Source organism: Anolis sagrei, chromosome 1 (genome assembly GCF_037176765.1).
Source record: "Anolis sagrei isolate rAnoSag1 chromosome 1, rAnoSag1.mat, whole genome shotgun sequence".
Lineage (NCBI taxonomy): Eukaryota > Metazoa > Chordata > Lepidosauria > Squamata > Dactyloidae > Anolis > Anolis sagrei.
Genome location: NC_090021.1, coordinates 264,422,360 through 264,444,602, shown reverse-complemented (window position 1 = coordinate 264,444,602; position 22,243 = coordinate 264,422,360). Strand labels below are relative to the sequence as shown.

Genomic DNA, 22,243 nt, shown 5'->3' with positions numbered 1-22,243 from the left:
CCGAGGCGGCGGGAAATTCCCCAAGAGCCGTCAGGAATCCATCCGGATCCATAAGCCTCCTGGGGCGGACCAACTTAATGGGTCCTCCACCTCTGCAGAGGTTGGGGGGTGCAGTTAATCTAAAGCTGACCAGGTGGTGGTCGGTCCATGGCAACGGAGAGATGGATAACTCCTCAACACCGCCACCTTCCTCCCATCCCTGGCAGAAAACCAAGTCCAATGTATGTCCAGCACTGTGGGTGGGGCCAGATACCTGTTGGGACAGCCCCATGGTTGCCATGGTAGACATGAAGTCCTGAGCCGCTCCCGATAGGGTGGTCTCGGCGTGGACATTGAAGTCCCCCAGCACAAGCAGCCGCTGGGACTCCAATGCCAGGTTCGAGATCACCCCCGCTAGCTCAGTCAGAGAGTCTGTAGTGCAGCGAGGTGGAGGGTACACTAACAGAATCCCTAATCTGTCCCGGTCACCCACCCTCAGGTGGACGCATTCAAAATTTGTTGACTGCGGGATGGGGGCCCTGGTCAGAAGAATGGAGTCTCTATAGATCACTGCAACCCCGCCTCCCCGCCCCCCGGATCTTGGTTGGTGCTGCACGGAGAAACCTGGTGGGCAAAGCTGGGTCAAATTCACACCTCCAGCTTCGTCCAGCCAGGTCTCCGTGATGCACGCCAGATCTGCCCGTTCATCCAGGATTAAATCCTGGATGAAAGCTGTTTTGCCATTGACAGATCTGGCGTTCAACAGCACCACCTTCAATCCGGAGGGACCGCCGACCTGGTTACACCAATTCACCATATCAGGAGACCGAGTTGGAGTTACTAATGTTGTTGTACGATCCCTAGGCCGAATTCGAGGTCTCCTTTTCCCGTATCTCCCCATCCCCACCACGACTTCTATGGGGGCTCCCCGACCAATGGAACACCCTCCCTCCTCCATGACGCAGTCTACCTTCCTATTTTCACCCCATGCTTCACTGCTGGTTATATGATTTATCACTGGTTTAACTCGCACTGAGATCTCCAATTCACTCCCCTCCTTACCTCTCCCGCAGGCAGCTAACAGCAGTGTTACAAGATACCAAGAGATCGGAACTAGCATGGGTGGTAGATGTTAGCAGTCTCAATAAAGCTACCAAAGTTCGTAAAGTGCAGCTTGTGGTTGTATAAATCTTACAGTTCTTAAAGTGCAAAGGAGGATAGTAACACTCACACTAAAGCTACCAAAGTTCTTAAAGTGCAGCCAGTGGTTGTAGCAACCTCCCAGGTCTTAAAGTGCAAAAGGTTATTGAGATTGTTCTAAAGTGCTAAAATAAGGTGCGTCATGGAGGAACCCCAATTTCAGAAGCTAGGGACTAGCACCTGGATAGTAACCAATACAGTACAGGATAACAATTTAAAGTGCTAAAGGATTAAGGTGCTGATAATATAAAGTGCTAGAATTGTACAAAATAACAGCACAACCTAATCTGTTGGTAGAGATGTTAAGACACACAAAATCAAGGCAATGAACGACTGAAAATGGATCAAAAGGTGGATTGGTATTGGTCCTTCCGGAGATAAAGTTAGTGTCCGCAAAGATGATCAACGGCCGAAATCGGCCTGATGGTAAAGGATGGACACGCAGGTGGACAGCACAGTAACTTGAACAGCACAGCGGTCGGCACAATAGATTGAACAGCACAGGTGGTCGGCACAATAGATAGTTAGTCAGCACACGTCGGACAACCAAGGTCGGTCAGCACAGCGTTGGCCTAAAGTTGGTAGCGTCGATGGCATACACAGTTTGGCCCCAGTGATGCTCTGGAGGGCTCCGGTCGACTAATCTGTGGTTTGGGAGGGAGCGTGCTCGGACCCAACTAGAGGTGGGCCTCGCTCCACCTCCACTCTTCTCTTCTGGGGAGCCGACTCGCACGGCTGAAGCAGCCAGATGTCCGAGGCTGCAGCTGGAATGCAAACCGGCTGGGCCGAGCAGGAGGGGGCGGCGTGGGTGAAAACAGCCCTCTCGGAGGTCAGTCTGCCAACCCGCTGGGCAGCCAAGCAGCCGAACAAAGCCTCCACTTCTCCGTCCAGGTACAATGTCCAAGCTAAGATTATCGAAGCTGGAGACTGGAGGGTGTAAGGGGGTCCAGAAGGGGTCCAGTAGCTGGGAGGTAGGGAGCTTGGGGCCAACAATGGCGGTGGCCCAGTTGTCTTCTCCTTTCCTCCTTTCCCGTTTGTTCGTCTTCTTTCTCCGACGCTCGCCGAACAGGTCTCCAAGCTCACTTTCGTGACTCTGGGAATTACTGTTTGTGTGGGGGGCGGTTTTTTAGGAGTCCAAAAGGGGGAATAGAGCCAGAATAGGGTAAATTGAGGCCCCTCTCTTACCCCGGGAAGAAGGTTCGCTGCTTACCACGCCGCCATCATTTTGAGTAATTTGTAGTTTGTATTTTGTAAATAGTTCGACTTCAAAGAGCTCCCATTCAAACAAATAATTTACTCTTATGTCCAGTCTCTATGGGTAGCTTATTCAGCAAGTTTCCTTTCTTTGCTCTTTGCTCTTTCTTCCCTCCATTTCCTTTATCTCTCTTTACTTTTTGTTTCTTTGTAACTCCAATTAATTTATCTTAATGGAGGCGGTAAGCCGCAATACCATACCATTAGGTTGGCGTCCTCATCCCGGGTCTTTATCTCCAAGGTCTCTCGTTGCCAGTAGAGGTTTCCAAGGAAACCCCCCCTCGCTGCGTGCCTTGGAGGAATGCCAACACAACTTTATCTGTCGTTGTTGGGGGGTAATATTACTCCCCCGACCCTTAGGTGAGGTTTCAGCTTTGGAGCTCGAGGAGCCTCAGCAAGCTGCTGCAGCCTCCATGCTCATGATAGGTTATGTAGGTTTGTTTTAAGTTGAATGTGTATGTAAGTCAGAACACATACTTTTTAAAGTGTAATTCCAGCCAAATATATAAATGGATTTTTTCCATGTCAGGAGTGATTTGAGAAACTGCAAGTCGGTTCTGGTGTGAGACAATTGGCCATCTGCAAGGATGTTGCCCAAGGGACACCCGGATGTTTTGATGTTTTACCATCCTTGTGGGAGGTTTCTCTCATGTCCGCGGATAGGGAGCTGGAGTTGACAGAGGGAGCTCATCTGTGCTCTCCCTGGATTCAAACCTCTGACCTGTTTGTCTTCAGTCCTGCCGGCACCCCATTGTGCCACCGGGGGCTCCTTATAAATGGTTATGATACAGTGTCTATTTAGCCTTATTGAGAATGTTCTGCAAAAGGAAATTCCCTCTCAGCAAACCTTGAATGATGCAAGACCTAAGTTGTTTTCTTTTTTGTTTTGGTCCCCATAGAAATCCGCAAAATGCTTGTTTTTTCTTTTGCCTAAAATAGCTACAAGAACATGAAAGAAGAAATGAAGGTTAGAGATAAAAGTTTTGCTTCCCTTTGTGCTTTATATGTTTGGTGACTTCTGCCCCCCTTTCCTCGTCCCTGGTTGACAACTCAGACATAAAAGGGCAAGGAACAATACAATACAAGTCAAATCAGATAGGTGTGTTTCTAATGAGTAAACTCCCAATGCTGTTAGTTTAAAAATGTGCCCCTCTGTCGATTGTATGAAATATTTGAAACACATTTAAAAGCTGTCAAATAACAAAAGAAGGTCAGATTAGAGACGATGATCAGTTAGCCCATCTTTGTCAGAACTGCAAAGAACAATAGAAAGTAGGAGTGTTGTTGCTGCTTGGGCAAGGACAATCACTTCCACCCTTTCCTCAACTAGAATGGCATTTTAATGTGCCCCCCATCACAATCGCATGGAATAGCATCCCATGCTGTTGCTAAGGTCAACAAAGCTTAGCTTGAGGGATGCAAGGTAGACTGAGGGATGCATATCCTCCAACTGCTCTGATTTGTCAGGGACAGTCCTGTTAAATTCTTTATCATCACATTTGTCAGCAGCTCTGAAAATGTCCCAGTTTCTGTCTTCATTATTTCAAATTTTGCACATTCCTCCCAAAAGTGGAGAAGTGCCAATGGAGCTACCCACATTTTCCTCCCCTTTTTTCTGTGTGGTGGCAGAAAGGGTGATGGGGTGCCGTGCATTGCTGCCCTTGCTGTTATCTGTTGGGGGAATGAAAGGGTGCCAAAGCACCCTCTCCCATCCCTCCATGTGATGAGGGGAGGAGGGAAGGTGTGCAGGGCTCCACGAGTGCCTCACACACCTTCTCTTTCACCGACGATTGCTGATGCAATGACACGTCCCGAAAGAGATCATAGGTGGCATTCAGAAATACTTTCCTATTTCCATTTTTTTTGTAACTCTCAACATTGAGCTAAGGATACTTCATTTCAGGTAAGGACCCATAATTTAAGAAGTAGTGGTCTAGATGACCCTTGAAGACCCTTCCAAATCTAAGATCCTATTATTATGTGAGACATTACAACTGGATCTTCTGCATATCAAAATTCAAACTCTATTTTCCAGTCTTAGTACAGTAGTGAAACCACCATACCATATTGGGTCTTTAACTTCATAATAGATTACAATTTATGTTTGTCTTGGTCATTTTGCCACACTGGTCATTGTTGCTGTTCTCTGTTCACAGATGGATGAACATTCTGTTAATATTAATATGTATGCATATATATGCAAATGTGTAGGTGGGTGGAGTGTGTAGGTATGTTCAGAATATGCTTGTTGCAGCTATTTTAGATGGTAGTGTTTAATTCTATACAATTGCTGAGCAGTGCTAAATCCCATGGACTTCAGGCAATCCAGGAGCCTTTTGTGTCCTCCAGACTTCCCTTACAGAAAAACAAAATAAGAGATTTTTTTAAAATATCTCTTTAGCCAGTACAAGTCTCAGTTTAATTGCTGTGGATTGCATGCTCAGACTTAATTTAGATCACTTCCAGTTTTGATAAAATTATAGGGGTGCATGTTTATTCTCCCTTATATCCAAAGTAGCTGCTCATTTCTGTTTTGGAAGAAGGTCCCAGTGTTGATTTTGGGTCACCTGTTAGTACTACAAATACAGGAAAAGGTTCATTTAATTGGTGACACTCTAAAATTGTACCTAATCCTAAATTAGCTTCAGAAGGGACCTAAAAGCCATCTAAGCTTCACTGCACAGTCACAAGAAGAGAGCAGAAACACTACTGATTTTTCCTTTGTAGTACAAAATGTTAATGCCTTGCAAAGAACTGTATTCTGCTCTTTGTGCAGGGAATGTGTAGCATTTACTCATTACTGTACAGTTATTGACTGCATCACTATGTTAAGGGTCTGTTTATAATTTGGTTGTTGAACTATTATGATAATGGCAAAGTTCTCTAGCCCTTCATTAGGTATACACAACTTCTGAAGGGCCAGAAACTAGTTTTCAGGTTGGCCAAATGCTCATGCTCTACATGCCCAAGGCTTGGAGCTTAGAAAGCTTTGCTGCATAAGAAAAAATACGTAGAAAAGATAAAATGACTTTTTTCCCTCTCACATATATTTTATATTTTATATATTTTTGTATTTGATAAGAATGTTAATACTGTATTTGATATTTAGTTCGCATAAGTGAGAATGAATACTTTCCACAATTTTCTCCATGCTGTGGAAGAAACACACATATTTGCATGCTTCTTGCCTAGTATTCATACACTCCAAAATGTTTTGGCAAAGTATTCTATACAGAAATAAATGTGAGGGGTTTTTTTAACATGCAAATTGTGAGGTTTTAGTAAAAAATACTATTGGAGGCTACTTGTGTGTTTCTTAGTGCCAAACGTTTGTATAAGCAACCTAGTAATCTTTTAAAACAAAATCTTGTACAACAAACAGCAATCTATATGTCTCCTTTTTGTGCTACATTTGTGTTGTGCAGGATTGTTACACCCACACACAATTTTATAATACTGATGATTATTATGTTCATTATAATAATGTCTATTCTACTGACTACAGTCAATGTGATTCCATATCAAGATCAGAAATTCACATAGTGGCCATGTGCCTCGGGGATGAGGGTGGGTGGGAGGCACCAGTGATCATCATGGCTTTCACCAACTTTCTGAGACCCAGAGGTATGGTGTGAGCATAACAGCCTCGGGGGTTCAAGAGGGTGGGGCCACAGTGCTTTCAGTCACCTATCCCCCCCACCCTCCATACAGGGTAAGGCAACTGAGATCATCACTGCTAAGCTCTTTCTGTCATTTTGGGAAGAAAGAGCAGCAGCTCTGTCAGTCATGCACTGCCCCCTCATGAAGCTTATGAATTCATATTCTTCATTTGGGGGTGGGGGTGTAATTGCTACTTTATGCTCCCCTTGCAGTTCCCCTCCACTGCCTCTGCAAGAAAACTTTGCTCAGCCCGTGTAGATATTCATGGTTTTCTCATGTTTGTGGGATTTTACACCTCCAACCCCCACAAACCTCTAATCAAGGTGAACCTCTATTCAAGGTGAAAGAAGAAAGTGCAAAAGCTGGGTTGCAGCTAAACATAAAAAAACCCCCAAGATTATGGCAACAAGAATGATTGATAACTGGCAAATAGAGGGAGAAAACGTGGAGGCAGTGACAGACTTTGCATTTCTAGGTGCAAAGATTACTGCAGATGCAGACTGCAGCCAGGAAATCAGGAGACACTTACCTCTTGGGAGGACAACAATGACCAATCTCAATAAAATAGTGAAGAGTAGAGACATCACACTGGCAACGAAGATCCACATAGTTAAAGCAATGGTATTCCCCTTAAGTCACCTATGGATGTGAGAGCTGGACCATAGCGAAGACTGAGTGAAGGAAGATAGATGCTTTTGAACTGTGGTGCTGGAGGAAAGTTCTGAGAGTGCCTTGGACTGCGAGAAGATCCAACCAGTCCATACTTCAGGAAATAAAGCCCGACTGCTCATTGGAGGGAAGGATATTAAAGGCAAAGATTAAGTATTTTGGCCACATAATGAGAAGACAGGAAAGCTTAGAGAAGATAATTATGCTGGGGAAAATGGAAGGAAAAAGGAAGAGGGGCCAACCAAGGACAAGATGGATGGATGACACCTTGAGGTGACTGGATTGACCTTGAAGGAGCTGGGGGTGGTGATGGCTGACAGAGAGCTCTGGCATGGACTGGTTCATGAGATCGTGAAGAGTCAGAAGCGACTGAATGAATAAACAACAACAACAACACAAACCCCAACGAACGTGGAGTGCTGATTGTAAATCATATGCTGCCTTTAGTGGTTTTGCACTATACTTTGGCAGTAAATAGTGGTCTTTTTTAAAACCTGGGGTTACTGAAAGAAGGATTTGCGCTCACATGCTTACTCTAGCTACTCACTTTCTGGCATACATACAGAGTTTGACTGCCTGATGGTAACAGGTGTGGCAGATATGTGGGCTACAAAGAAACAGAAACAATATGTGAAACTTGGGCTTTATGAAACCTAGGAATGTTTTTCTTCTGTGTCATCCACCTCTGCCTATTTCAGTTTTTTCTCCCTCCCAAACATATCTTCTCTACCGCTTATCTGAAGAAGAAGGGGGAAAGAACCTAGCAAGTGATTTCTTTTTGTGCCTTGACAAGGGAAGGCAATTATAAAACATTTAAGTTTCCAAATGGAGCATCATTGACAGTACTTTTCTCACTGCTTTCTTTGATGAAGTGCGCTAGGAGCAGCTTGTAGCTTCTTAAGACTGACAGGGCTTCTCACCAAGTTGACAGGAAAAGTGAAATAAATGGCAATCATAAAATCATTCTTAGGTTCACATTTAGAACTTCCTTTAGCAAATCCCCTTCTTCTTTTATTGAAAGCCTGGTTTCTTTTTACCTGTTAAAAAATTAAAAAAAATGAGAAAAGCTACATTTTCATACAGGTCAGTTTATTGATGCATGTATTTCTAATCCCTTGAAAGAACTGATGTGTATGCTTTTTAAAAATGTGTCAAGGATGGGTTTTTTTTTATCTTTTTCTCAAAGACTGCTACAGATTAAATATTCTGTTTAAATATGGAATGGTTTGTTTCTCAGTGCTGATAAGAATTAGTGGCTATTCAGATCCGGTGGCAATGTAGCATATGCAATGATTCAAACTCATTTTATTGATACATTCATATTTATTGCATGAGTAAACCTGTCAGAGTTTTTTTATTTCACAATGCAGACAGTAATGTGTGTGTGTATTGGGGAAAGAGGGAGTATAACTAATATATATTTATACATACACGTATTGCCAAACATTCCATATATTGTTTTTCACTCTGAAACATTTCCTAGCCTCTTTTGATATAGGAAACAGGTCAGGCTCAAAAAGATGTGAAGTACTGTGAATACAAATCCACCTCTCAAGGGAACTGCAAGCCTTACTCTTCCCAATTTGATCCAATTTCATTATTTTCATAGAATCATTGGATTGCAAGGGAGACAAATGTCATGTTCTACCTATTGCTATTTCTGAGGTGAATAATATGCCTTTTGTTGCCCTATCTGTCTATCTGTCTGTCTCTGGTTGCGTGGCAAATATCAGTGCTAAGTACTCTGTAATTTCCTGTCAGGGCCTACCGCTGGCAACTGCCCTGGGCCTCTGGGTAATTTGGGCTTTGGGCTGGCCAGGAATTAGGTTTATGTTTTGTCTATCAAAATTCTTCTGCGTTTGGGAGGGAAAATGGGAGGAGGTTCAAGCAAACCACCTACCAGGAGCTCCTGGTGGTACAATAGGGTTAAACCCTTATGCTGGCAGGCCTGCTGAATGAAAGGTTGGCGGTTTGAATCCAGGGAGTGGTGTGAGCTCCTGTCTGTCAGCTCCAGCCTCTCATGTGGGGATATAAGAGAAGCCTATCAAAGGATGGTGGAACACCCAGGCGTCCCCTGGGCAACATCCTTGCAGACAGCCAATTCTCTCACACCAGAAGTTACTTGTAGTTTCTCAAGTCGCTCCTGACATGAAAAAATTCCTACCCCCATTAAAATGTATGTTTAAAAATTTCAACTCATCTTTTGGGAAAGTTCATTATGGAATCAATTTGAGGTCTCAGAAATTAAGATATCTGTGTAAAATATAGTGGTCAGCGTTTGGGGTGGAATGGCCACCAGAAGGAAGTCTAGATGAAGAAATCATTAAGTAAGTTTTGCGACAGATAGTGGGGACCGATGGGTTCCCTAAAACCCAGGGCATCTAGATCAAAATTTGTATAGTAATGAAAATGCCCTCAGAGTTGAAAGATTGTTCACCAAGTCAGTGCAACGTTTTGGTGCTCCCACAAGAAAAACATTAGGAATGTTATAAACAAAAGATGAGTGCTGGAACAAAACTTCAAGCTACTGACAAAATGTCTCTATGGTTCAGAGGTTGTGTCCTGTAATATTGTGTTTTGTTATATGATAAGACTTTAATTTTATTGTTTATGATTTGATCTGTCAATTATGTTATGCTGGCATTGAATGTTTGCCAAATTTTTATTGTAAACTGCCCCGAGTCCTCCAGGGGAGATAGGGTGGGATAAAAATAAAGGTTTTTTTTTTAAAAAAATAAAAATATTATTATTAATTATGGTTCAGTAAGAAAAGTGACAGAAATTATCAGAGGTGTGAGTGCCACTCAGTGTGTCGCTGGCTACTGCACCACTAAATTTGGAGTGGATTAATTGCTCAATGGATATTGGAGCCCCTAGCCTTCACAGTTGGTCAGTGTGGTGTACTTTGATCTCCACAGTGATCACAACATGGTATTGTGCAAATTTAAAAACGTAGTTACACACAGGTCCCCAGTGCAGCTGACATCACTGCTGCTGGACCTTCCCTTTCTAGATTAGTTCACTAAAAGAAAGCGACCACTAGAGGCAACATTCTCAGATCTAGTGTTTGGAAAAGTTACATTTTGAAATACAGCTTCCCAGGATTATTCAGCAAGATAGTGGTTGGAATATTGGATGATAACTCTGGAGACCAGGGTTTGAATTCCTGCTCACATTGAGGAGGGAACACACTTACTTTCTGTTGCTCTGGAGCACTGGGTTCAAATTGCAGGGAAAAAAGATTCATTCTAATCATTAGGAAGAACCTCTTGATTGTAAGAGCTGTTTGACAGTGGAATATGCTGCCTCGGAGTATGGTGAAGTCTCCTTTGTAGGTTTTAAGCAGAGGCTGGATGGCTATCTGTTGGTGGTGCTTTGCTTTTCTATTTCTGCATTACAGGGGGATGGACTGGATGGTCTTCCAACTCTGAGATTCTATGACCATGAAACACATTGGGTGACCTTGGATATGTCACACTCTCTAAACTGCAAAAAAGGCAGTGACAAATCCTCTCTGAACAAATCCACCTTAGAGTCACCATAGGTCAGAAATGACTTGAGGCACACAAGAACAATAGCATGGGACCTTCTAGCTGGGCATTCTGAGGTTTGTTATCAAAAAGAAAATTTGTTAAAACCTACCAAATTGATTTGTTTATGTTTATATTAATTGATCACTCACATAGAGAACTGAGAATTACTAATTCCAAATTACAACTAGGAAGGCAGTTCCAACTACCAGTAGCAGTATTAGGAAGGCTCTTTGGAAGCAGAATTTTACATGCTGGGTTAGCTTCTGTACATATAATTTTTAAATATTTTTTTTATTTTAACTTCCACAGTTTGCATGCATTCTTGGAACGCCTGATTTCATAATGTCTGGTTCACAAAGTGGAACTGATTTTCTGTGTTTCAAATGTAGTTACTTTGAACTGGAAAGCAGCGGCTTGAGAGACGAAATCAGATACCACTACAGATTTAATGGAAAATCAAGAACAGAAGTATTCCCATATCGGCTAGCAGATGGACAGTGGCACAAGATTGCATTGTCCCTCAGTGCATCCCATCTCCTGCTTCATGTGGACTGCAATCGGTAGGTATTCTGCTTATTTATCTGTTTTTTTAAAGAGCAATCATTGCAAATCAGTAGACTAACATTTATCATTTGATGAAATCTGAAGCAAAGTTTTCCATTCCATAAATGTGTACAGGTAAAGTGAATGAAAGAAAAACAAGATTAGAACATAATGTGATTACGAACAAAAAGCTGATTGCTGATTTTGGGGTGATGGAAAGATATTAAATATATCTCTCTGTTCTGTAGGTATGAGATAAACTTACCGTATGTTTGTCTTGATTACATTCTAAGTGCTATTGGTGGTGTCGCCTGTTTCTTTCTGGGGAAGTCTTCTCTCAGCATGACTTTCTCTAAAACCTAAGGTGTGATTGTAGCTTTTTCTTTTTTAATCAGTGCGTTAAAGAAATTGAAAGAGAAACAAGCAGAATATGTGCTTTAATTGCTAAGGATTTACACTAATGGTACCTTGAATCAAACTGTTTTGTACGACTGTAAGACTGAGAAAATCCTACAAATCTACTTTTTGGGAAAAGAAATAGTTGGGCAATTATGCTGTCTCTGTCATGTTTATGTATAAATTCATGTTTAAGTAATCCAAGAGTTATATAAACCATCCTACAAGCAAGGTGGGCAATTATGCAATAATAGTTGTACAGTCAGTACAGCCAAGCTGTGTAAAATTCACATTAGGATTGCCAAACCATCTCCAGAAACCTTCTTAGGTTGCAAAAGTGTCTGGTGAATGCTTAGTAATATTAGGTATCTGAGCTAACTCCTTCTGTTACCTTCAGATTTTGATCTGTTACAAAGAGATCATAAGTTTCAAAAATTAGCAACTTGTGTTTTTTAAAAATTGCATCTTCACTTATTCTGAACTCACAGAATGTTATTTGGCATAAATAAAATATAGTACAAAATATTCTATAATTGGAAATATTTGATGATATCTTTTGAAAGCTGTCTTATTTTCTGATGTTTTCTGCTCAAGAGAACTACATTAAGATGACCATGCAAGGACATTTATCATCTTTGATGCATAGATAGATATAATGTGGTGTTGGCTGTAAAAACCTCAAGATTGATTTTATCCATATACAATTAAATGTCTGAGTTGAATTTTTTTTTTTGGAGAATGATAGAGAAAACAATTACTGAAATGTTAGACATTCATAGTCATTCTCTCCCTCCCTCCCTCTCTTTCTCTCTCTATATATTGCTTGTTTGTTCATTGAACTATGCAAATGTTGTTTCCTTGATGTATATATGATTTGGCACTTGCATCTGGGATTGTTAATTCAAAACAATGGAGAAGAGATTCTGCACCAAAGATAACATAGTTGTTTTTTTACAGAAAAATTACAAAATTTGTTTATTTTGGTCACATATTTGCAGCTTCTGTTTTCACAAATACACGAAAACATAAAAGATATTAAACTATCTATTTCATAATGATAGAATTGCAAAGGATAAATAGTAACAAACCTACATTTGAATGCAGTGTGGTTATTTTTCTCTGTATCAAATTGCTGCATTAATCTATAACTTTTTACATAGAATAGTTAACAAAACATCAAGCATGTAAATGAAATTTCCTGCACCTTTCTTCCTTAGTAAAATTGTTCTGCAGGCAAATTGGTTATAGCTATTAACCCCAGAGAACGCTATGACATGAGTTCCACTTTAAAACAGCAGAACAATAAACAGGTGTCTGTTAAAGTTCATGAAATCAATTTTCACATTAACATTTCAGAGTCCACTTAGAGCTCAACTTGATGTGCTTGTAACCTAGTTAGTACTGGTCCACTTCTTTTAAAAATAGCTAATGTTGGGTGAGGTGGAGGATAATGTCTGGATTGGGGTTATGATGAAGAGAGAATTATGATTAAAGTCCTTGCTCCTGCCAAAATTCTCATCAGAATGCCCACCCACCCACACTCCACAAGCTTTAGTATCCCAAATAATAATAATAAAAAATCTATGTGCAATTTGGATGGCAACATCTGCTGTGGAAAGTTTTCATAAATATGAGAAAAGCCATCATTACAATACTGTTCTGTTGAATGATTGAAAGAGAGCAGGATTGAAAGTGAGCAGCTTTTTCATAATACTTGAAGAAATCATTTCCTCTCATTCTCATCACTTTAGAGAGCAAAAAAGTGTATAATCCTTTTATGGTCTTCCTTAGAAGTACTGTAAATCCCATTGAGTTCAGTGGTGATTGTATCGCAGCTATAATTTATTTATAGGATTTATATACTGCCTTTCTCACCCCTGGGGGGGGGGGGACTCAGTATATACAGTATATTGATGTATGTATCAAACCAGTCATCTTTGATACTGGGAATTTTAACTTTGTAAAATTCAGCAATAGTTTTAATTCAATATTTATGTAATGTCCATTTACACATCTCACCTGTTGATTGTTCATTAGACTGTATTAAAATAGTGTAAAATTTCTACTGGATACATAACTGTAATGTATTGCTACATCAGTATAATTGTACTATTTCAATTGGCTTCTTATTGTTTTTAATTGGGTGTTTTAAATTATTTTAATGTGAACTGTTTATTTTATTTAGATATGTAATATTTGTTTTAACTTGTAAGTTATCTTGAGTCCAATAATAATAATAATAATAATAATAATAATAATAATAATAATGCAAGTATTTGTGAGCTTCCTCATAGATATATACAAATCTAAAATTATGCAATTCAGCTAATAATAATAGTCACCCCAATCTCTAAACCTAAGTATGGTAAGACATTCTCATCCATTTCTGGAATGCAAAATTGCAGATGGATGTGCAAACTCTGAGGAGCCCAGGGGACATCCAGATCCAGAATACTCTTGGCTACAGGTACATTGTAGAATGAACGCAGTTTGACACCACTTTAACTTCTGTGACTCACTGCTTTGGAGTCCCGAGAGTTGTAGTTTTAAAAGGTCTTTTGCCTTCTCTGCCAAGGAGTTCTGCTGCCTACTAATCCCTACAGGGTAACTAAAGTAGTGTCAGACTGCATTAATTCTACGGTGCAAATATATCCTCAGGGAGTCAGTTGCTAAAACAAATTTTATGGAATAATTACTCCTCAAATTACAATATTCCCACTTTTAGTGGGAGAATAATTATTTTGTGTGGAGTTGCTAATCTATTCCAGAGGACTCTTTGGGGAATTGTACAAGACCCATGGTCCGGATGAATCCCATCTATGTTCTAAAGTGGAATTTAACAATCTTTTCCACTGGTGGTACTTGCGTATTGAGTTGCTGTTGGATGAAGACTCAATTCAGTGGTATATTGGATTCATCTTTTTAGTCATAGCTACCGGTTAAACTACTGGTGTGGGCAATGCATAAAATACAAGAGTTAGTTTTTGCTAAGTATCTTCAGCATCACACAAGTCCAAAAGTCTGGATGATGTCCCCCAGCAGCTTTGTGTAGATGTTGAAAAATGTATAGTATTGGTCCATGCATCGCCCCACAAATTAATGTCCAGGAAACTGAACAATATTCTTGCACTCCCACCACAACCCACTGGAATGGTTTACCAAAAAAGAAGTGGCATTGCAGAAGACGGATGCCCTCAGCTCCCCTATCAGCCAAGCAGCCCAGGAGTATACCATGAATGCTGCTAAGTGATTGAATGGAACCAACAGGGATGCATTTATTTATTTATTTATTTATTTATTTATTTATTTACTTATTTACTGCGCTTATATGCCGCAATTCTCAGCCCAGGGGCGACTCATTGCGGTGTATGTTCCCATCCAGTTCCTAGTGTAGATTATTGACAGAGGTGACTAAGGCCTGATAAACAGATCTGAACCCAGACTGGAATGGATCTAAGTAGTCCATTTCATTCAAGAATCCTGGAGTTATGCTGCCACCATTTGCTCTTAGACTTTACTTTAAAAAGGCAAAATTAGAAGAAGGCAGATACTTATGGCAGTGGGATCTTACAAAAATGTCTTCAGCACTGGTTTTGTAATTGCTTTAAAGGTGTTGGAAATTAAATCTTTTTCAAGGAAGCATTGACAACTTCAGTCACCAAATTGTTCAACCTCATCTGGCAGGTCTGCATTTTGATTAATTGACATTTTACAGACTTTCTCATCTTCCACATATTTGTCTCTTTCCCTTTCAAAGCCATCTAGATATAACACATAGCATGAAATTTATTTTGTGTGTCTTGACCAAATCAAGTAGAAGATTGTGAGGGGGATCAACTTGAATTCTTAGGATATCGTCAAACATAAGAATAGGTTGACTAACTTCCCAGGCTGCTAGTGACTTTGTTTTTTCCTTTTTAAGTAAGTTCCTTTCAGTTCTATTTTGTTACAGAGATTCAACCAGTTTCCATTCAGTGAATGATTCATACGCCTGTAGATTGCATGGCTTTTTCTTTTTCTTTTACAAGTCTTTGTTGCCTAGCTAGGACCAAATCTTCAGTGAACTGTGATAACATGCACACACATGTACAGATATTGGAGAGATTTTGTGTCTGGACTTCATGGATTATAAAGAGAAGGATCTTCTACTTTTTCATGGTTCCAAATCTTGCATGGTTGTTTGATAAGTGCCTTCTTATTACTTTTCTGCTTTGTGGCCAAGGCTACTGAATAATAATGTCTTATTGCGCTAGAGCTTAAAGAGTAGACAAAGAGTAGGATTTGCTGTGTTCTGGCAAGGAAAAGCTTTCAAAAGTATGTTCCACCCAATGCTTCATAACATTCTTTACCATGACCAATAGGCATTTTGCCATATCTCCCTAAATAACCCAGATGCTTCATGGTTGGAGAGAAGAATGTTTATCTTCTTGCATTTCACCAGTCTTGACACGTCTTTTAAATGAGGGCTACATCCACACTTCTGATAAAATTTCCCCCTTTACTTTGTGTTTCTTTCTAAATGTAGCTGTGGAAGTTTTCAAAGCAAATTCAACAAATCCTGACATATTGTAAACACTGCTTGTGACGGACTGAAAAAAAGATAATGAACTTGATCCTGTTCTCCTTAGAGTCTGGACTATAATTAACTGAACTGCCCCTTTTCTGATGCTGATTGATAGCTCAGTTGTCTTAGGCTCTTTGACATGCTTATGTCTGTTAGTGTCTAGTGGTGTTTTTTCTCAATGTGATAGAAAAGCTGTCTGTGGGTTTTCTCATTGATGACATTCTTTGAGTTGAAAGCTTGTACATCCCAATAAGAATGTCCAGTAAAACATGTGACATTGAATTACCACCATGTTATGCTTCTAGCTACAGGTCAAACAGATAATTGTGATTTGCCAAGGGGCTGCAGAGCTTCATGGTTCTTATCAGATTAATAGTGCAGACTGTGTATAGCACACACAAGCCTGATAGAAAATAAATGCTGTATATGCTCATACATCAATTGACCTTATGTATTATTCAAGGACAAGTTTTGGGACCAAAATTATGGATTTTTACATGACCTGTGGATAAATCGAGAGTGATTCCACAGAGAGGAGAAAGCACCAATGCTTACTCAAGGGGCCATCCACCCTTGACTACTGCTGCCATTTTCCCATCCAGGCATTTAAAAAGGTCAGAAGCAGTACCACAGTAGAGAATAGAGGGCTTGGTGCCTCTTTTGGGTTTTTCTAGGATCCTGAGAGATGGACTAAGAAAGTATGGTTTCTTCTTTGATAGGAGTTAAGGTGCAGTATTCATACTGACCCATGGTTGACTTGTCTCAGGTTTTTGGGATTGAGTTTTTAACTAAAATTTCTAGACTTGTACATGAGTATATCGGGTAGGTACTTTCAGATGGCATGACTTTATTTGATGCGTTACCCAGAAAGAGCAGTCTTCCTTTGATAATCTATTGTATTTTCTTGCATTGGGAAAATGTGTTGTTCCTGCAGAAACAGTAGCTTTCAGAAGATATGAAGATATATTTAATTTATGTCTCATGTAACAAATGTGCCAGAGCTGTGCAGGTATTATTAGAAAATGAATAGTTTGGCAAGGCCAAAGGTAAATTCTAAAGTAAGTAGGAGAAAGTAATGCTTGCATTCATTATTGCACAGAAGGCAGAGGTAGAATCATAGAGTTGGAAGAGACCTCATGGGCCATCCAGTCCAACCCCCTGCCAAGAAGCAGGAATATTGCATTCAAATCACCCTTACAGATGTCCATCCAGCCTCTGTTTAAAAGCTTCCAAAGAAGGAGCCTCCACCACACTCCGGGGCAGAAAATTCCACTGCTGAACGGCTCTCACAGTCAGGAAGTTCTTCCTAATGTTCAGATGGAATCTCCTTTCTTGTAGTTTGAAGCCATTGTTCCACATCCTAGTCTCCAGGGAAGCAGAAAACAAGCTTGCTCCCTCCTCCCTATGACTTCCTCTCACATATTTATACATGGCTATCATGTCTCAGCCTTCTCTTCTTCAGGCTAAACATGCCCAGCAATTTAAGCCACCCCTTATTGGGCTTGTTCTCCAAACCCTTGATCATTTTAGTCACCCTCCTCTGGACACATTCCAGCTTGTCAATATCTCTCTTCAATTGTGGTGCCCAGAACTGGACACAATATTCCAGGTGTGGTCTAACCAAGGCAGAATAGAGTGGTAGCATGACTTCCCTGGATCTAGACACTATACTCTCATGTTTAACTTCTTGTCCACGAGGTAGATAAGAGGAATGTTAGGTATGCATATAAAGAAGCCATCCCTCAACAGACACCCCCTTTCTATTACAGCATATATTTTTTACATTCCATTCAAAACACTTCCAGTGAGAAAAGAGAAAACAAAATACAGTGTGTCTTGAGAGCCAACATGGTGTAGTGGTTTGAGCGTTAAGACTGTGACTCTGATAATCAGGATTTTAATCCCTGTTTGATCATGAAAAGTAAAAACCCATTGGATGACCTTGGAGACATAACACTCACAATCCCAGATGAGGGCACACCATGTCTGAGCAAAACATACCAAGAAAACCCAACTGTAGGGTTGCAAGAAGTAAAAAAATGACTTCAAAAGGCACACAACAGTAGTATCCAGTTAATTGACTGCTTAATAAAGTTCAGACTTCTCTGGAGGAACTACTGGGCTTAATAACAGTTCTTTTCAAAAAGCAGCTTTAGAATATAAGCGTAGACCTTCTAATATGGCTTTGTCCAATACAATAGTGGTGAAAAAATCACATCAGGCTGAGGTATAGGAGTTTTGTAGTTCTGTTCCAGTTTCTGGATTTAGGGATATAGAAGGAAATACATTTAAAAAGGAAGGTTAAAACTTTTCACATAGCCTTCTCAGTAAGTGATCCAATCCTGAAGCACTGGAGGTAGTCCACCAGATCAGATCAATTATAAACATAGCAACACCATTCCAAGATGAAGTACTTTGGTCACATCATGAGAAGAAAGGAAAGCTTAGAGAAGACAATGATGCTGGGAAAAATGGAAGGAAAAAGGAAGAGGGGCTGACCAAGGGCAAGATGGATGGATGGTATCCTTGAAGTGACTGGATTGACCTTGAAGGAGCTGGGGGTGGTGACAACTGACAGGGAGCTCTGGTGTGGACTGGTCCATGATGTCACGAAGAGTAGGAAATGATTGAACAAATGAACAACACCACCACCATGCCATTTAAATGGTCCTTTAAAATAGGACACACTTTTTGTTATATAGTTAGCCCACCATATCAATAGGTTCTTCAGGGATTCAACCAACTGATTGAAAATATTTTTTAAAAGTTCAAAGATTTATTCTTCATTTAGCCACATGGCAAACACTACACTGACGTGTGGGCATATCATACTGCACCTTCTTGTAATTTCACAGATCTTTGAATTCTTTCTGGCAGTTGTTTGAGTTGTTTGCCATTTATGCATGGCATGCCACTTTATTATGCCATTGTTTATAATGGCACTTGAGCACCCTGGGATTTTGGCATTCACAGGAGCCCAGAAACCAAACCCCAGAAGATACCAGGGCTCAGTGTAACAACTTCTTAACAGAACATTTCTGTGTAAAGTATGATTTTTTTTATTTCCTTCTTCTGTTTGTGTCTTTTGATAATATTTCAATGAATTTCTTGAGGCTGTGCATCTCATTATTTGTGCTTGACATGGCATGGCAACCAAGGGTACTGTCAATAGCTTCAAATTACTTGTGCTTTCCTAATTGTTGGCAGATAGGAAAATGCACTTGGAGGTACATGTAGGATCTTGTATTAGATTTTAGATATACTTTCCCTCATGTTATAACAACTTAGTAATGGCTTAAGCTGAAAGATGGGGTCTGGATGCTGAAAATTAACAAGCAATGGTTCTTCAAGCTCATTTGGTTAAATTAAATCACAGAAGAAGATAATACAATAGATCTGTGGGTTTTGTATTCTTTTGCTGTTATGGTTTTACTTTTTTGTTCCCTTTACTCCTTTCAGGTGAACAAAATGCTAGAAACAGATACCTGTTGAAATTTATGGTCCCCTTTTAAACCAAAGTGGCATAGAGGGGGTTTCATTTTTGGGCTTGTGACACATAAGGTAGGGATCACTTAAAGTCATTCCAGAAGAAGAAATCTTGGACATTTTGCATCAATTACATTTTGCAGCCATCCTATTTTTCTTTCCTTTACAGATTCTTCTGTGTTAATTAAAAGTGGTGGAAGATATGAGATAGTTAGAAATTGAAAAAGTCATTGTTGAGATCCTCCTTTAAAGTTCTGTTTGATGTAGGAGGATCATAGAATAAAAATTTCACCTACTGGATGCCTTTTGAAAGTGGGTGGGACTAGCTCTAAGCATGGGTTGTATTTAAAGGTTTGTTCTTTCTCAAGTTCTGTGCATTGATTTATCTTGAGTGAGAAGTAAAATTGGGCCCTAAGAATAAATTTTACCCTTATCTTTAGAATCATGTCATATACATTTTGAATCCTTGGTATACGGTGTGTCACTTAATCTTCTGTAAAACTTTGTTTTGAAGACATAACTAACCTGAGAGGAGAAGCTACCTCTCAATTTTCCCCTCACAATTTCTGCTCAGTGTTTAATCTGGTTTTGTAGGAGACAGAGCACATATGAGCATCCTTGATCCTCTCCATATGTGTTAAACTTTCATATGAGAACGGCAACATAGGATAAGCATGTTTGGATTTCTGTGTACAAAGGGATAACTATGCCAAATCAATGTTGATGTGTTGTGCCTCTCTTCCACTGTTATCGATGACCTCCCAATGACATAGGGCAGCTGTGAGTAGTTTTTTTTTCTTAAGACTGAGAATTCTATTTCTAGAGCATTTTAAATCTCTAGGAATTGCTATGGACAGTCTCCTGGAACAAGAATACCATAGAGGTGTTCTGGTCTAATGAGCACATATTTTGTTGGAGATGGATAAATGAAACATATTCAAATCCCATGAATATGTGGGCTATAATGTAGACTTTACATGCAAGTAAAATGATATTGGGGTTTTAGCATATATCAGCATGCTTTTAAAGTTGTATTGTTTTGTGCATATCTGCTGTTTCTGAACTATCTATCCATCCCTATTGGGGACATGTGTCCCTTGTGAACACTAAGGAAACACATAAGAGAAGAATGAAGTTAGATTTTGTATTATGATGAAATGGTTGAATCCATATTTATGCTTTTAAAACTATTATATATGTAGGATAATACTCATACCATTCCTCTGATACTTGGCACATGATTAAGCACTGACCTTAGGTAGTTAAGTGTGCTTGTAAAATTCTAATTTTGATGCTTGTGTATTCAACAAACAGGTGCTTCAAAGATTAGCAGCATTACAGAATGAAAAAAAGTTTTAGCATTTACTGAACAAGTTGTTTATAATTTAACTCTATTCTAATCACATGTAACTAGTTATGGAATAGGAGTGAGACAAGACATAACCAAGGATGCCATTATGTATGTCAATCACTTTAAAAGCTGATTTTCCTGTGTCACATTTGCTTTGGGATGGTACTTTGGGATGACTTCCAGAATTTCAGGTGTAATTAAGAGATGAAAACACCAATAACATCTCTTGAATGAAAACTTCTGACCTCACACAAGGGAGTATTTATGTTGGTACATGTTTAGCTGGTTTTGGGGAAAAGCAAAGGAAAGCAATACTTGAACCATGTACAGTTTCATAACTTGAAAGTGGGAGAGATGTGAATTCTTCTAATTCCAAATATGATAAACCATTATAAAGGAAACGTAAAACCACATAAAGCTCAGGCCTGAATTGCATCTTAGATAATATGCCATCAAGATGACCTCCTTTATCAATGATGCCCTTCCTTTTTCAAATATTAACATGATAAAACGGGATAAAAGAATATTCAGAAATGTGTATATCCTAGAATCATCGAGTTGGAAGAGACCACAGGACCATCTAGCCCAACTCTGCCATGCAGAAAAAGCACAATCAAAGTACCCCTGACAGATGACCATCCAGTCTCTATCCTCAACATGAAAAGATTGATTTAATATAATGAAATGCTTAATTGAGAAAATGGTCATCTTTTGGTCCTTTGTCTAAAAAATATGTTTCTGCGACAACAAATCCCTTCCATGAACAGAAAAATATGTAAATCTAAAACTAATCTATCTATTGAAAAGAGGTAATATAGAAATCACAGTCTCCTTTGTAAGACTTCACTAAAGCTTTAACAAGTGAGCACTGCAGTGAATGTAGACAGCCATTGGATACTTCTGTGATATAATTGCCTGTGCACCATTAAAATGACAACTCATATTAGCAGCTCCATCAACCCTGTCCGTACGAGTATTTCAAGTCCAGCCTATTTTTCCAGTGTTTTCAACATAATGCCTCCAAATCCTCCAGCCGTTATACCGTTTATCTTCACAAAGTCTATAAAGTCTTCTCTTATTCTTGTAGCTTCAACATCAATGTACTTTACCAATAATGTTGTAAGAGGCCATAAGGGTCATATGGTCCAACCCCAGCCATGCAGGAACACAGATGGACTTTTTTCAGATTTTGGAAAACCTGTATTCACACATATGTACATAATGAGATATTTTGGAAATTGGACCCAAATCTGAATGTGGAATTCATTTGTTTCATATGTTCCCTATGCACATAACCTGAAGTCAATTTTCTATAATATTTTAAATACTTTTCTGCACGAAATAAAGTTTGCATACACTGAACCACCAGAAAGCAAAGATATCACTATTTCAACCACCCATATGGACAATTGTGGGTTTTGGAATATTTTGGAATTCCAGATGGGGATGTTCAGTTTGTATGAATATCACTATTGGTGGAAAATGAGTGGAATGGATAATATTAACAATTATATCTCACCAGTTTTGTTCTTATTAATTACCAGCAAATTGACTTTAGCTTATGATGATTATGAATTAGAGACCCCCAAGACATCCTGTCATTAACTG

The 22,243-nt window shown here is 39.6% G+C and overlaps 1 protein-coding gene across 2 annotated transcripts in view; it reads left to right on the top strand.

Moving 5' to 3' along the window:
* The window catches only part of NELL1 (neural EGFL like 1), a 604,942-nt gene that overhangs the window by 114,356 nt on the left and 468,343 nt on the right, over positions 1-22,243 (top strand). For both annotated transcript variants that reach the window (XM_060765757.2, XM_060765749.2), the window contains exon 4: positions 10,685-10,855. In XM_060765757.2, coding sequence (XP_060621740.1) covers positions 10,685-10,855 — 171 coding nt within the window. The remainder of the gene's footprint in view (positions 1-10,684; positions 10,856-22,243) is intronic.